Consider the following 16,481-nt stretch of genomic DNA (forward strand, 5'->3'; position numbering starts at 1 on the left):
CATCACTTAATATGATTTCAGTGGCTACTGCGAATGCAAACATATCGTCAATGATTATTTCATTCCGATCCCACAATTCATTAGTACATGCATAGTTTATGGAGATTTCTTTGCTTTCATGTACTTCTGTCTCTTCAGGGCCATTTTCTTCTTCTGGAAGTCCAGAGTCATGAATTGTGGATTTGTCATTTACTCTCTCTTCCTGAATGATTTCATTTGGATTCAGTTGTGCTCTCGTCTTTCTCTTCCGAGGGGCTGAATCTTTTGAACCTGGTGGTCTACCACGCTTCAGGCATGCACCAGATGAATCATTCGCTGCCACTTTATTTTGTCCAACAGGGACATCAATTCTGGCAGGTGCATTTGCAGCTAGTATATGCGATTTTGTCACTTTCATAGCGTCATTAAATGCATCTGGCATTTGATTGGCAATGCTTTGAAGATGAACGATCCTTTTCACTTCATTTTCACATTGAAGGGTTCGAGGATCAAAATGAGACAAGGTGGGAACAACCCATGTCAGCTCTTTCCGTTCTTCTGGAACGGTCTTTTCTCCCCCTAACGATGGGAAGACTGTCTCATCAAAATGACAATCAGCAAAATGAGCTGTAAACATATCACCTGTCAAGGGTTCCAAATATCTAATAATAGATGGTGAATCAAAACCCACATAAATTTCCAGTCTACGCTGAGGTCCCATTTTAGTGCGTTGCGGGGGTACAATAGGCACATAAACAGCACAACCAAAAACTCGTAAATGTGAAATGTTTGGCTGATGTCCAAACACGAGTTGTATTGAAGAGTATTGGTGGTAGGCTATAGGTCTCAATCGAACCAATGATGCAGCATGTAGAATGGCATGTCCCCATGCAGAAACAGGCAATTTGGTTTTCATAAGCAGAGTGCGGGCTATTAACTGAAGCCGCTTGATCAATGCTTCTGCTAAACCATTTTGAGTATGGACATGAGGAACAGGGTGTTCAACATCAATGCCCAATGTCATGCAGTAATCATCAAAGGTTTGAGACGTAAATTCACCAGCGTTATCAAGTCGAATGGACTTAATGGGATGATCTGGGAACTGTGCTCGCAACTTAATTATCTGAGCAAGAAGTCTTGCAAAAGCTACATTTCGAGTAGACAATAGGCAAACATGTGACCATCGGGTAGATGCATCAACCAAAACCATAAAATATCGAAATGGTCCACAAGGTGGTTGAATAGGTCCACAAATATCCCCTTGAATTCTTTGCAAAAATGATGGGGATTCATCATCAACCTTTAGTTGTGATGGTCTAATTACCAACTTCCCTTGGGAACAAGCCTTGCAAGGTTTATCATTCGAGATATTAATGTGTCTGCTCAGTAATGGATGTCCATTAGAGTTGGTAATGATTCTACGCATCATGGTAGATCCTGGATGACCTAGACGGTCATGCCAAAGCATGTAAACCTTTGAATCAATGAACTTCTGGTTCATGACAGTATATGCCTCAACTGTCTTTATGTATGTACAATACAATCCACTCGATAAACCATGCAACTTCTCCAATATACGCTTCTGGGTATCATTGGAGGTAATGCATAAATATTCCACATTTTCTACACTTTTCGTTTCAAGGTGGCATCCATTTAGACGTATGTCTTTAAAACTTAACAAATTTTGAATGGACCGAGTAGCATATAATGCATTCTTTATAGACAATATTGTTCCATTTGGTAACATAATATGGGCTTTTCCTGAGCCTTCAATTACATCTGATGGTCCTGATATTGTTGTTACCTTTACTTTTGCAAGTACCAAATTCGAGAAATACTTTCGATCTCGAAGTATTGAATGCGTGGTTGCGCTATCTGCAAGACAAAAGTCTCCGCCATTGATCTTGTTTTGAGAATAACCATAATTTTTATCCATGATCTCTGAGTAAAGAAAAAGCAGTTTATTCATACTGGAATACTACTTTTATTGAATTGAAAATGCGAGCATTAAACCACATGTACAAATAACATGAGTACATTAAACATAAATAATTCAATCGAACCCATAAACTTCATTCCCTCTTTCATTAATAAAGTCTGTAGCATCCAGGTGGGTTGTGTTTAACTGTCCTGATAAATTGGTCACTGGATCAGGGTTTTCCATTGGTTTAGCCTGGTCAAGGAAATTGATCTCGACACCCTTCTCCTTGAAGGAGGCTTGATATAGTTCCACCAGATGCTTTGGGGTGCGACAAGTACGCGCCTAATGTCCGTTGCCACCACACATATGGCAACCTCCTTCATGATTTCTAGGAGTGTTCACATGAGCTTTTCCTTTCTGCCGATTGGTATTTTTAAAGCTCGGGCCTGGATTATACCTTGGAACCTGGTTGTGAAACTGGACACCATGGTTCTTGCTTTTCCCTTTCCACCGACCTTGCTTGTGGCCACGTCCTCGTTTGTAATTATTGCCACGGGAGGATATGGTATTCCTTTCAAGGGAAGCAACATTCACTTCTGGGAACGGTGCTGATCCAGTAGGTCGGGAATTATGGTTTTTCATGAGAAGCTCATTATTCTGTTCAGCTACCAGGAGCACAGATATCAGCTGGTTGTATTCAGTGAAGCCTCGCGCTCTATACTGTTGTTGCAGTACCATGTTAGAGGCGTGGAATGTGCTGAAAGTCTTTTCCAATAACATCTCCTCAGTGATAGTATCCTCACAGAGTTTCATCTGAGAGGTAATTCTGAACAACGCCGAATTGTACTCAGCCACTGATTTGAAATCCTGGATCCTTAGGTGCGTCCAGTCATAGCGAGCTTTTGGAAGAATCACCGTTGTCTGGTGATTGTATCTGCTTTTCAAGGCATTCCAAAGGGCTAACGAATCTTCAACCGTTAAGTACTCGCTCTTTAGTGCCTCATCAAGATGGCGACGAATAAAAATCATGGCCTTTGCCCGATCTTGAGAGGATGAGCTGCTCTCTTCCTTGATGGTATCTCCAAGATTTGCTGCTTCCAGATGGATCTTGGTATCCAGTACCCATGTAAGGTAATTCTTTCCAGTAATGTCCAGGGCAGCAAAATCAAGCTTTGCCAAGTTTGCCATTTTCTTTTCTGAAAGAAAAATGAGGTGTGTAAGAACTTGCAGTAATATGTGTACTGGAGAAATATATTGTTAGAACTTCTGGTTCTTACAAATTTTTGATCTTCAGGCCAAAATGATAAGTACTCGAAACTTCAGGCTCAAGATTTACACAATTAATGAGAAGGGCAATTGTACCGCACCATTCTCATTGAAATAAGTATAGGATGAACGATTATTCTGCACTACTTTAAACAGCAGGAAAATTTAAATATGTAGAGCAAGGTGGACGATTATACCGCACCACCTAAAATTGCAATAAAATTTAAATTGCGATAAAATTTAAATATGTAAAGCAGGGTGGGTGATTATTTCACACCACCTAAAATTGCGATAAATTAAATATGTAAAGCAAGGTGGGTGATTATTTCACACCACCTAAAATTGCGATAAAATTAAATATCGGGAAAATTTAAATATGCAGGATAGAGCGGGCGATTATACCGCTCCACTTAAAATTTGCAGTAAAAGTAGATCTGCAGTCCAAGATAGGCGATGATACCGCACCATCTTGGATCGCAGTAAGATGAAATTTGCAGTTCAAGATGGGCGATTGTACCGCACCATCTTGGATTGCAGTAAAATCAATATAAATACTATGTTAGTAATCAATATCCAAACCAAACAAGTAATCAAAGATGTATGTAACCGCTAGTTGGAGAACTACGAGCAGGCATGGAGCAAATAGTTCGTCGCGAGGATATACCGCGCAGTTGAGGCAGATGAAGAAGATGAACAGGAAAAACCTTAGAGGAAACATTTTTTTTTTTTTCGTTCGGCAGAGAGAAATGAGAGAATGATTTCCTTTATTGTTTAGTGAATGTAAATGAGACATGGTTATACTTAGAGACTCGTGCTGATAACGTGTTATAAATAGGCAAAATTTATAGAGAGATAACCTTTACTCGAGACAGGAACGAAGCAATTGCAGAGTATTATACCAACACAAGCTGTTGCTGAGGAAGTAATGTATATTATTGCTATTAGATATATTTCTCTTTTCTTTCTTCTTCTTATTCACTCTTTTGCACAAATGAAGTGCTCTATTTATAGAGCCACTTCAATGGAAAATTACAAAACATTACTATTTAGCTTGTGAGTATATAGTACACACATGTGGGCAAACATACCCATTATTTACAACAGTTGTTAATGGTTTTAGATATTAATCATATAGTTTGTAATATAAGGAGCACCTTACAGAGCCAATGTAATAAAATGAAAAGAAACTTACAACCCATTATTTCTGAGAATTAGCATAAGATTCCTACTTCAATATATACTAAATAGGGATTGACATAACCACACATACATACATACATACACACATATATATATATATATATATATATATTGTAATACTTTACCCAAATTAATACAAGGAGTTATATTTTTACATAATCAAACTACTCGTAAAATTTCGTAGATACATTGAGTTAATTTCAAACTCTTTCAAATTTTAATTATTTGCTTTAAGAATGTATTGGCTCTTTTAAAAATGTGAAATAGAATTGTAGAATGGGAAGCATCATATGATGCTTCACGTAAGAACATGGTAGGCTTTTGACCAAATAAAAGAGCATGGTAGGCGATCTTAGTTTGCGGTAAGCACATAGCGAGAGTAAGGGGGATATCTCATTGAATATTCAGGTGTCAGCTTATGATACAGGCAACAAGATTCTGCTACTTTTGAGCAAAGATTCACGGGACGAATTGCATCTTCAAGGCCAGTTGTCCTTAATTTATTTTGATTTATAATAAAGAAAGAAAGTCCAATGGCCCAATAATTCGACAAAAACCATCGTAATTAGTATCTTAAATTAGAACCTTAAAACTTTTGTGCCAAATTACACTGCCTGACTTTTCCCAGCTCAAGAGAGGATCTAAATCCTTAAATTAGAACCTCAAACTTTTGTGCGAAATTACACTGCCCGACTTTTCCTCGTATCATTATGATCCACCAATCTTGAGATTGAATTTCAACCCCATCTCCACTTCTTTATCTACCAGTTTTATTTATTCTTTTTATTTGTCGAATTGTACTAGAATCTGCGGTATCCACATTTATATAAACCGCCTTTTCCCTGTGCTGTATTGTTATCTTGTATAATCGAAACCCCTTCAGTCTCCACACACAAAAATACTGGAGTAGTCTCGATTTATCCAGTTGGTGCATGATGGCTAGTCCTCCTCCAAACCCAGTGCCGATTGCATACCAGGGAGGGGCGGGGGCAGTGCCAGACTGGTTGAACAAGGGGGACAACGCATGGCAAATGATATCTGCCACCCTCGTTGGTCTGCAGAGTGTGCCGGGTCTCGTCATCCTCTACGGCAGTATCGTTAAAAAGAAATGGGCGGTTAACTCAGCCTTCATGGCTCTCTACGCTTTTGCCGCTGTGGTCCTCTGCTGGGTATGCTGGGCCTACAAGATGTCCTTCGGGGAGAAACTCCTCCCGTTCTGGGGCAGAGCTGGCCCGGCTTTGGGCCAGAAGTTCCTCATCAACCGGGCAGCTCTCCCCTCCAGCACCCACAAATTCAGCAACCACACTGTCGAAACCGCTGAGGTCGAGCCGTTGTATCCGATGGCTACGATGGTGTGGTTTCAGTGTGTGTTTGCGGCCATCACACTGATTCTGCTGGCGGGGTCGGTGCTTGGGAGGATGAACTTCAAGGCGTGGATGATGTTCGTGCCTCTGTGGCTGACGTTTTCGTACACGGTGGGTGCTTTCAGCTTGTGGGGTGGCGGATTTTTGTTCCAATGGGGTGTCATGGACTACTCCGGGGGTTACGTCATTCATCTTTCTTCCGGGATTGCCGGCTTCACCACTGCGTACTGGGTACGTTAATTTGACCCTGTAAAAACCAAATTTCCACAACTTACTAATTTCTTCCCATTTAGTCAAAGTCTAGTTGTCCTTTATTTAAATTAATTATTTGTCCATTAATCCTTTCTCATGTTAGGAAATAGGAATGAGGGATCTTTTTCGAATTTTGTTTGCGAGGATCAAGGAATCTTTTAATAGTGTCCATTTGTCGTAAATTGTGCAGTCAATTTTTATCAAATACTATTTGTATTCAATTTTAAATATAAAATTTAAAATAATTTTCGATCGCACGATATATGATGAATAGACATGATTGAAAATCTTCGGAATCCTCACAAAGAGGATCCTCATTCAGGAAATAGTGGCTCTCCTTTAACTTGTTTTCTTATTTTAATTTTAACTAATGCTAGGGAAACTAAAAATTTTAAACTAAATTTGCAAATCAAATAATGTAATTGTTGATGATTAAACTATTACTTAAGTATTGATTAATGTGCTTATTTTCTATTAATAACAAATTATTTAATTTAAAATTTTGATTTAAAAATTTGATATTCTTAACATTACTCCTTAAATTGCATGATTGAGTTGTGACTTAATGTTCATTTCTTTTGGTATCTTCCAAAAATTATTAATTATTTGATTTGACATTCGGTGTAGGTTTTGTTCCACTGGATAGCCATCAATCACACTAGTTATTTGACATATATGCAATTTTTTTTTTTTTTGGAAAAAGACATATATGCAATTATGCACTGTATTCAAATAAGAATTAATTTTAATAATGATAGTTGATATAATCACATTAACATGTTATTTCACATGTTAGACTCCTATATATATGTGGGTCATTCCGTTGAAGGATTCAGCAAATAAATTTATTTGAAGGATTATGGGGCCTAATTTATAATGAATTTTGACAATTCAACTGATGAATACTTGTTTCTTAATTCATTAATCTTTGCAAAAATTCATCAAATTCAAAAATCATTAGGCACTTAAATAGAATAAAACCATTTTTTCCATTACAACAAGTTTATCTTAAGGAAAACTAATGAAAAGGGCTTGAAAACTTTAAATAAAGGGTAAAGTGAATAGTACCAGGATTGACTTTTTAGTGTAAAAATGTGGTTTTTCGTTAAAGTGAACAGTACCAGGTGTTTTTCGTTAAAGTTCCCTAATGGCCATCAGATATACAGACTGTTTCAAGAAAATGGGCCGGGTCAAACTCTCTAGATTCAATTACAAGGTTTTCTAGCTATGTTCATGTAACCATGGAAAAAAAAAAAAGAATTAATGAGTATATGTTCAAAACTCCATACAAATTGTTCTTTTTCTGCTTAAAAAACAATTGTTTATATGGATGGTCTAACGTGTTGGAATGACAAAATTGATTTGACTAAGCTTAAAGAATGAAGGCCAGATCATGCTGCGTTAATTTGAAGTTGTAGCCGCATGCTTTGTGCTTGGATGTTAGTATTTGAATCTTAATTAGGGTTTAGATTAAAAATTACTTAACCCTGCTGGACCGTGGACATGGACATCAAAATATTAAAAACAAATCTAATTGCAAATAAACAAAAAGAAAAGATTTCTATATGAATTAGTATTAAATGTCGTAGTTGCAAGCCTTGTGCTTGGATGTTGCGTGCTAATTTTGAATCTTAAATAGGGTTTAGATTAATAACAACTTAATAAGGGTGGATCCTGGACGTGGACAGAAATTTTTTATATTTATGAGTGTAATATAGTATTGTGAGATGTGGACGGACATGTAAGTTTGTATTGTAAGAGTTGACAATATAAGGTTGTATTGTATGAATTGACATGCAGGTAGGACCAAGAGTGAAGAAGGACAGGGAGAGATTTCCACCAAACAATGTACTGCTGGTGTTGGCAGGAGCCGGGTTGCTGTGGATGGGATGGGCGGGTTTTAACGGCGGAGATCCGTACTCGGCAAACACGGACTCATCGATGGCCGTCCTCAACACCAACATCTGCGCTGCAACGAGCCTCTTGGTCTGGACTGTGCTTGATGTCATTTTCTTCGACAAGCCCTCCGTCATCGGAGCTGTCCAGGGAATGATCACTGGCCTCGTCTGCATTACTCCTGCTGCAGGTATATACATGTCTTGTATAACTAGCGAGGCACCTTAAAAACAAGTTAAGCAAAGTTGACTTTTATTTTTCATCTAATTTCATACAAACATTTCTCTCTCAAAGAAAGTTAATACATAATTCGATGCCTTAAAAATATTTATTTATTATCAAACTATGTATGTCGCAATAGTTGACAACTTGAAACACACTACGTACCTACATCCTTTGTTTAAAAAAATTCTAATTATAGAGCATATTCAGATTAAATATCAATTCATTATATAGGTTTTAAGGAAAAATGAAATTATCAAGTCCAACTCATTCTATTTGGATTATATACATCACAATTTGTGGACCAACACTTATGCATATGAACATATACATTTTGCCCTATTGCACATGGCACATATGCCACCAGCACAAATGACGGAAATTGTTGCAAGTCACCGTCATTGGTGTTGAAAAAATTTCCAATTGACGGAAAATTTTAAGTCATTGTGCAATAGTGGTATTAAAAATAACAATATGTGCAAGTGTTTCATTTTCAATTACGTTCGTTGTGTGAGTTTATTAGCATTTCACATGTATATACAATAAAATTACATAACTTATTAGAAAATTCATCATTTTACAATTTTTTTAAAGTCATTTTTGGACTGTGACCCTGAGATTGAAAAATTTGATTGTTCAGTTGCTAAAAATATTTGGCCAGTCTGGAAACGTAATAGGATTGAGTGGCGATCATTGTAATTATTTTGCATTATAGTAATATGTATAGAATTGTTTTGGTTGACTTTTCCAACGGTACTTAAACTAAAAATTAAACAAAAAATATGATATTTTAATTAAAAGTTTTCTTTGAATTTAATATTTAAACTAAAATATTTCCTATTTATACTTTGCACTTCTATGGGTTTGGAGCTATTTACAAGAGTCCACAATGTAATTAAATCAAAAAATTATTATGTTAGTGTGTGCGGAAAGACATAAAAAGAAAATCCTGATTATAATGTACAATGTTTTGGCGAGGAACTTCTAAATTCTAATGGATTTAAGTATAGTGATGAAAAAATAAATCACAAAAAGTTAGATGACAGAAGAGTTAGAAATACACCATATGAGCATTGCAAAAGGTATATCAGAGGGATTTGCATATGACTATTTTGAAGGAGTCATTTACAAATTCTTCCTACATGCCTTTGTAGTACTCATATAATGCATTTTCTAATTCCTTCTACATAAGTTTTTGTGATTCGTTTCTTCTTCATTTTGCCTAAATGTCTTAGAATTTAGAATTCCCTCACCCCAAGCATACCTTATGATTGTTATCCCCCTACATCTATGACCTATATACTCTTTTCTTTTCTTTTTTTATCATAGAGTACTGATAGAAAATTGTCGCGTGTGTATGCTATTGAATTAGGTCTTGTTCAAGGATGGGCCGCAATAGTGATGGGAATTATGTCAGGCAGTGTGCCATGGTTCACAATGATGATCGTAGACAAGAGGTGGAAAATGTTATCCGCAGTTGACGACACCCTCGGCGTAGTTCACACCCACGCTGTGGCCGGCTTTCTTGGCGGCATCTTAACGGGTCTCTTCGCAGAGCCCCAACTGTGTGCACTCTTTTTACCGGTCACAAACTCACGAGGAGGGGTTTACGGAGGAGGCATGCAAATCCTCAAGCAGATTGTAGGAGGGCTGTTTGTCATTGGATGGAACCTTGTGGTCACCTCCATTATTTGCATCGTCTTAAGGTTTATAGTTCCGTTGCGTATGCCGGAGGAACAATTGCTGATCGGGGACGACGCAGTGCACGGGGAAGAGGCGTACGCATTGTGGGGTGACGGTGAGAAGTATGATGCTACTAAGCATGGGCTTTACTCCGATGATACGTCACACCCTCATAACCATCCATCAAGTGGTGCCACTCAGGTGGTCTAGCTTTCTTATTGCATGTGGTACATTATACTGGTGAATAGTGTGTTAAGTTTCTACTCATGTATCCGTGATTTGAAACTTTCTCATCTCTTAAATTATTGTAATAGTTTTGAACTTTTCCTTATGTATATCTTCTCTCTCTTTTATAGGGAATTACAATTATGTTTCACAACTTATCACCCCTTGTACAATGGTACTAAGTACTTGTAAGTACTATAGCCAGTCCCCATGAATTGTTTGTAATTGTATATTGCTTTCTCGATTTGCATTGGCATCACCTATGTTATGGATGTATCTAAATCAATTGTTATGTGTTGATTTTTTTTTTTTTTTTGACAAACCACAGTTATCCACCCCTTCCAGAAACCGGGAATTGTTAAGTTTTGATAAAAAGAAGAGGAAATTAGGCTTGCATCCCTAATGATGACATTGCTTTGATAAAAAAATTGAAAACCATTAAGATTTTAGTCACAAGATGTTAATGTCTAGCATCCGAATTGAGTCTCCCTAAAAAGAATTCTATCTTTAATCAACTCTGGCTCATTGTAATTTTGGGCATAGGGTTTTCCTATAGACCAAGGGAGCTTTCAAGATTTTGCATGGCAGAAATAGCGATATGGGGCAATATGGCGCCTTGGCGCAATATGGAGCGAGTCGGCCCAATCTATGGGTTTCAATTAGGATCAAGCGTTACAACGACAAATTTGTTTTATGCGTTTCATGTAAGAGATAAGAGTCTGACAGAGAATTGAAGGTGATGATGGTTTGCCAACTTTTTTCTTCTGACTTTCAGCTTAACAGATCAAGTTCGTTTACAACGATAATATTCTTTCGTACCACTGAAGTTTCTAAAATTAATGTAAGATAAAATAAAATAAATAAAAAGTTCGATTACAACAAATATATTCTTATAAATGGACCTAAACGAAACGAAACTTGTTAAGTGTGGCTCACTACAAGGTGTTCAACTGAAGCTAGTACTGTTAATAAACTAGCATTTATCTTCTTTCAAATGCCAATTTGGGGAAACTTTACTTTGTTTCCGATTCCGAACTCACAAAAGTGAATTTTCCGAAACAACTGCCTAATGGCTGTTATTGGAAAGATGAATTGATGATCAAGTTTCTTGGTTCAATCGAACTCAACACCTAAAGAAATATCTCATGCATATATAGACCATACGAACATGTTCCAAACTCATATATAATATCCCACAACTTTATTTTCCTTTCTCCTCTCTTATATATCTTTACACACAGATTTATATAATTATTACTAAGATATGATACAATTAATAATTTGTAATATTCGAGATATGAAGTGAAGTTTTTGGATTAATTTAGATTAGAGCATCTAATTATTAAGGAACACTATCTTGCCTTGGACAACTGTATAGCTTCTTGATCATGTGTAGACTCTTCGGCCCAAGCAAACTGGTGAGACAAGAGTGAGAATTCACGATTCCTTACACCTTCGAGCTGCTCCCACTCGGCCCATCTCTCTGCTAGATCCACTCCTTGTAGCAATCTAACAACTTCTGCCATTTTTGGACGGTCCTCTGGTGAGCTTTGAGTGCACAGCAACGCAACCTGAATGACTGTCTCAACTTCTTTTGGATCATGCATCTTCATGTTTCTGTCCACAATGTCGTCAAGCCTATTTTCTCTCAGCAACTTCTTGATCTGTCGACATCGTATTTAGGTCATTCAACACAACAAACAGAAAGTAGCAACAATTAAAGCACAAAATATGAAAAAGGAGTTCAATGTGGTTGAAACTTCTTCTCAAAATATCGAGAGCTGCATTGGAACCCGAATAAGTTTGAAGTTAAAACGACAATTTATCCTAAACCCTAAACCATAAAACGTACCACTTTAACAGGAAAAAAAATCCCATTAAAGAATTTGTACATATGTCGAAAGAGTTCGAGAAATTATAAAAAGAGACGATAAATCTTACATGATCAAGCAGAAGAACATCCTCCTCTTCTTCCAGCCGAGCAAAATCTATTGCACGCTGACCAGTGACAAGTTCGAGAAGTGTGATACCGTATCCAAAAACATCAGTCTTTTCTGACGATTTTCCGGTGGACAAATACTCCGGGGCAATATGCCCCATGGTTCCGCGTATTTGAGTGGTAACATGAGTTGATTTTGTATCAACCAGCTTTGCTAGCCCAAAATCTCCAAGAACAGGCTCAAATTTATCATCTAGAAGAATGTTTGCAGCCTTCAAGTCACGGTGTATTATCTTCGGATTGCAATGCTCGTGTAAATACTCCAAACCATGGGCTGCACCGAAAGCAATGTGTTTCCTTGTCGACCAGTCCAACCCTTTCTCACCAGGTTTTAGATCTGAAACATATACCAGGGATAAAATGTATAATCAAAATATTAAACAGTCAAGCATAAATAGAAGTTCAAATTATGGTTGAAAACATGCTTGTGTTCCAAGCCACTCACACATGAAACAAGGAAATAGAAAGTTGAACTCACGCAATGCTCGTTTGGGGACATACCTCTCAAGCGATATGCAACACTAAGATTTTTCATGAACGGATAAACAAGGATTCTCTCAGATGGGGTTGTACAATATCCAATCAACCGTAAAAGATTCCTGTGAACTGCAACACTAATGAGTTGTACTTCTCTAAGGAATGCAGCCTCTCCACCAGGACTGTTATAATCAGTAAGGCGTTTCACTGCAACATGTACATCGTTTGAGAGGACACCTTTGTAAACTCTTCCAAAGCCTCCTTGTCCAATTATGTTGCTTTCATCAAAGTTATCCGTGGCGAGCTGAATTTCACGCCAAGAGAATCTTTTCAACTGGCCAAAGGAAATTTTGCACTCATCTTCACCTGCATTTCATGCATTTGAAACGTTCAATGCAGTTCATCGGTAAGAAATATTTATTCATCTGATTTACTAACCTCCTACAAATCAATTCTTACCTTGTGAGAGGGACATGATAGGTTCTACCTTAATTCGGTTGAGATGATTTCAATTTAATTTTCCATAACGATGCTTAGTAGAGAGTAAAAGTGATCGCAAAAGTTAAAAGGCAAGGAAAATTTACCTGCAACGTCAACAAAGACATCATATTTTAGTTTGTGCATGCGATAGTATCGATATGCGAAAAGAGCCCCAATCAACAGAATTACTGATACACTGCAACTTGCCGAGGTTATAACTGTTCCAAGTTTTGATTTCCTGTTTGAAGCTGCCAAATTTTGAAGTATTAGGTTATTCCTAGGCAATTCAAACATAATTGGTAAACCGAAACAGTAGAGTTGTACAAAGCATAAACCTTGGAGAGAAGAGCCAGAAACACAAGGCTGCTTCAAGCTAGAACCACAATCAAGATGTGATCCTGTGAAACTGTATGGCAAAAAAAAAAAAACAGTTTATAACGAGGCATTAACAATGTATAATGCAGCAGCGGGAATCGAGAATCAGAGTTGGTGATAGGAATCGTACTTGAAATTTGGAATGGTAAAGAATTGCATTGGAATTCTTCCTGTCAACTCATTCGATGAAAGATCCCTGCCAAAAGAAGATTTAGAATTGGTAAAGAATAAGACCAACAGCAGGGTTCTGAACCAAGAATTGCTTACAGTTGAACCAACCACAGGAATGTGCAACACTCGGATATAACAGAATACATACAAGAACGTAATGTCGCACATATGATATGCAAGCTCACTAGGAACAGAAATTGCAGCTCTTACAAATGCTTCAAATTGGAAAGCTGACCCCAAGCATTTGGTATAGGACCTCTGAAATTATTATTTGCAAGATTTAGATTCTGCAGGTGTGTCAAGTTTGCAAGATAAACGGGCAAAAGGCCCGTTAGATTATTATTCTGGAAGTCCCTGCATAAACGAAATTGTTTTATCAAAACTCATGACTCGGATGCAAAAATACTATCTTCAGAACTAAACAAACAACTAAATAACAAAGATGTTGGTAGTGCAAGATTATTTAAGAGAAACTAGCACACTCTGGACAACACCGTTTAGGGGAAATAGGATATTGACATTCAGTGGTTATGTCTTGGCTTAGAACTCAGCGCGACGAGAATCAGGAAAGGATTATTTACAGAGGACAAAAAAAGAGATATGGACAGTTGCTGCTCGGATGTATAGGCAAAGTATTCTGTGGTGGCGAGGAACATGGCTCAGATTTTTAGGGCCTGTTTAATACTCTTATTTGAATTCAATTTTTTAAACTCAAAAACAATTTTTAAGTTTTAGGCTTTAAAAATTTGTTTGGTAAGACTATTTTCAAAAACTAAACTCACGACTAACTCAAAAATATAGTCTATTCTCTAAAAACATATAAAATGAGTTTTTAGAGTTTTTAAACTTAAACTCACTCATTTCTTTTCTCTTCCTCCTCCCCACTCACTCCAAATCTATCTCTCTATCATTTCTTCTTTCTCTTCTTTTTTTTTTTTTACTTTTTTCGTCTCTCCTCTAATCTGCTATCTTCACTCACTCGGTTCTTTCTCTCACTTATCTTTCTATCTAACTTGTCCAATCCTCTCTCTTCTCTCTCTTTCCTTCAATCATCTCTTACTTTCTTTCCTCCTCTCTCCTCTTTCTCCCTCTCTTGCGACCCCCTCTTTTTAGATCTCTTGGTCTAGTTTAAGTTGTAAGATTTAAAAAACCAATCAAGTTTTTTAGTCTTAAAGAAAATTATTTTCAAGAAATGTTTTGAGAAATGATAAAAAAATTCAAATAGGATACCAAACAAACCCTTAGTGGCCGAGGATGTTTCCAAAAAAGTATACCATCACAAATTTGAGTGAGGTCCAGATGCCTTCAAGTTTCACAAGCTTAATTTCCGAAAATCATACGTGTGCATCGACAAGTATACTTACAGGCTAGCCAAATACTTCAGCTTAGTAATCGAAGGAGAAAGTGTTCCAGAAAATCCATTTGAAGCCAGGCTCCTGCAAAGACAAATCACTTTCAAATACAGCAATGATCACAAAAATTAAAGACCAGGGAATCATGTGTTACATTTAGATGCACTTACAGGGATATGACATTTCCATTTCTACAAGTGACATGAGACCAGCTAAAACAGGGGCTCACGAAATTATCATTCCAATCTGTTATTCGGCCACTCGAATCTTTCAATGCGGTGAGCAAATCGGTCAATGCTTCACCTGCACATTATCAAAGTGAAGAATGCAGTTCTTAAATATAAACTACATCCATGCATATCGATAATGTCAGAACATGAACCGACGACCAAAAAATCTTGCTTAAAGAGTATATCACTAGCATTGTATATATACCTTCCACGTCTGGCTCCGTAGATGCAAACCCGATTGTTGGCAAAAGGAGTAAGATTAACCATTTTATGATTGGCTTGAAAGGATGCGAGCGAGAAAATACACGAGACATGTCTCCGACTTCACCTCTAGGCTCTAGGCTCTAGCCACCTCCTTTTGAGCAGACTATCTAAAGAATAACAAAGCATGTTCTACTAGAGTTCAAATCAAACAGAGACAGGGAAAATCAAAATACACCAGAATCAATAGAAAACTTAACTTTTAAGATGCATGGAGGAAAGGTTTAAAATTAGGTTAAATTAAGGATATTATGTTGTGGTACTAATTTGACGCTTGCTTGCCCCACAATCAACTGTGTTCAAGGATTATGTATGTGTTCCCACTTCCCACGTCTAATTTGATCGTTTTTTCTTCCGAGTTAGATAATTCTCCTTCAAATTCATTTATGTTTCCAACTAGTTTACCAGAATCAAAATTCATTTAGCTAAGTAAGAACTCAACCAAACCAAACCGAACCGAGCCAATAAGAATTGAGATAGTAAAAAACATTCCTCCTTGTCTAAGGTTGGAAGAATCAGATGATAATGCCTATTAATCATCCCTTGGGTGAAAAGAAAAGGCAGAAATATATGTATGAGAGGGAGTGGTTTAGTAGTCCTCCCAATACAAACACAACCATTAAAAACCTGAGAAATAAAACAACAAGGCATGGCACACACAAAACATGAATAAATAAAAGAAAAGAAAATATAAAAAACTAAAACAAATGGAGGGAAAGACAAGAACTTGCTAGTTTCAGGCAGGCATAGGCATGGGCGTGGCACACCAGGAGACCACAGGAAACAGCAAAGGACAAGGAGGACGAGGAAGGACTCTTTTAAGTTAAATAATCCAATAATCCAGTAATAGCAATAATTAAAATAAATTATCATGATTGTCAGTGCAAAGGTTGGTCCACAACCTTCCCACTGGAATAAAAAAGGAAAATATATCGATCGATCAGAAAAAGAAGAGGGGGATTTGGTTGAGTAGAGGAGACAGGAGAGTAGAGAGAATATGAAGTTGTGCGCTACTGGTTGCTTGCTGGGTGTGTGGGGGTGTGGGTGTGTGGATGTGGGTGTGGGTGTGGAATAAGAATTCGAATCCGTCAAATCAAATCATGGCATCCCATCCCATATCCCACTAAT

General features: G+C 37.3%; 2 protein-coding genes across 4 annotated transcripts; one reads left to right on the forward strand and one right to left on the reverse strand.

Annotated features, from left to right (window-relative positions):
• Positions 1–5,199: 5,199 nt before the first annotated feature.
• On the forward strand, positions 5,200–10,294 carry LOC126604032 (ammonium transporter 3 member 1-like). Its single transcript, XM_050271084.1, has 3 exons — positions 5,200–5,961; positions 7,783–8,068; positions 9,473–10,294. The coding sequence occupies exons 1-3, from the start codon at positions 5,299–5,301 to the stop codon at positions 9,991–9,993; spliced, it is 1,470 nt and encodes a 489-aa protein (XP_050127041.1). The 5' UTR covers positions 5,200–5,298; the 3' UTR covers positions 9,994–10,294.
• Positions 10,295–11,177: 883 nt separating this feature from the next.
• On the reverse strand, positions 11,178–16,405 carry LOC126604031 (probable LRR receptor-like serine/threonine-protein kinase At5g63710). Of its 3 annotated transcripts, none has more exons than XM_050271082.1 (11): positions 16,085–16,405; positions 15,298–15,463; positions 15,033–15,165; positions 14,875–14,946; positions 13,721–13,864; positions 13,470–13,535; positions 13,300–13,370; positions 13,069–13,212; positions 12,509–12,850; positions 11,950–12,344; positions 11,178–11,672 (listed from the first exon to the last, which is right to left on the reverse strand). In XM_050271082.1, exons 2-11 carry the CDS (start codon positions 15,404–15,406, stop codon positions 11,361–11,363), a joined length of 1,788 nt encoding a protein of 595 aa, XP_050127039.1. In that variant the 5' UTR covers positions 15,407–15,463; positions 16,085–16,405; the 3' UTR covers positions 11,178–11,360. The 3 variants fall into 3 exon arrangements, with proteins under 3 accessions (XP_050127039.1, XP_050127040.1, XP_050127038.1); XM_050271083.1 differs by having other exon boundaries at positions 16,081–16,405; XM_050271081.1 differs by having other exon boundaries at positions 15,298–16,405.
• Between the last annotated feature and the right edge of the window lie 76 nt (positions 16,406–16,481).

This window comes from Malus sylvestris, chromosome 15 (assembly GCF_916048215.2).
Source record: "Malus sylvestris chromosome 15, drMalSylv7.2, whole genome shotgun sequence".
Classification (NCBI taxonomy): Eukaryota; Viridiplantae; Streptophyta; class Magnoliopsida; order Rosales; family Rosaceae; genus Malus; species Malus sylvestris.

Bases quoted from the DNA above. Each gene is read 5' to 3' on its own strand.
- LOC126604032 (XM_050271084.1), top strand. From the start codon at position 5,299: ATGATGGCTAGTCCTCCTCCAAACCCAGTGCCGATTGCATACCAGGGA. The intron at 5,962-7,782 runs GTACGTTAATTT...ATTGACATGCAG, and splicing joins GCTTCACCACTGCGTACTGG to GTAGGACCAAGAGTGAAGAA. The intron at 8,069-9,472 runs GTATATACATGT...CTATTGAATTAG, and splicing joins CTGCATTACTCCTGCTGCAG to GTCTTGTTCAAGGATGGGCC.
- LOC126604031 (XM_050271082.1), bottom strand. From the start codon at position 15,406: ATGTCTCGTGTATTTTCTCGCTCGCATCCTTTCAAGCCAATCATAAAA. The intron at 14,947-15,032 runs GTAAGTGCATCT...TTGTCTTTGCAG, and splicing joins AATGGAAATGTCATATCCCT to GAGCCTGGCTTCAAATGGAT. The intron at 13,213-13,299 runs GTTTATGCTTTG...AAAATTTGGCAG, and splicing joins TTCTGGCTCTTCTCTCCAAG to CTTCAAACAGGAAATCAAAA.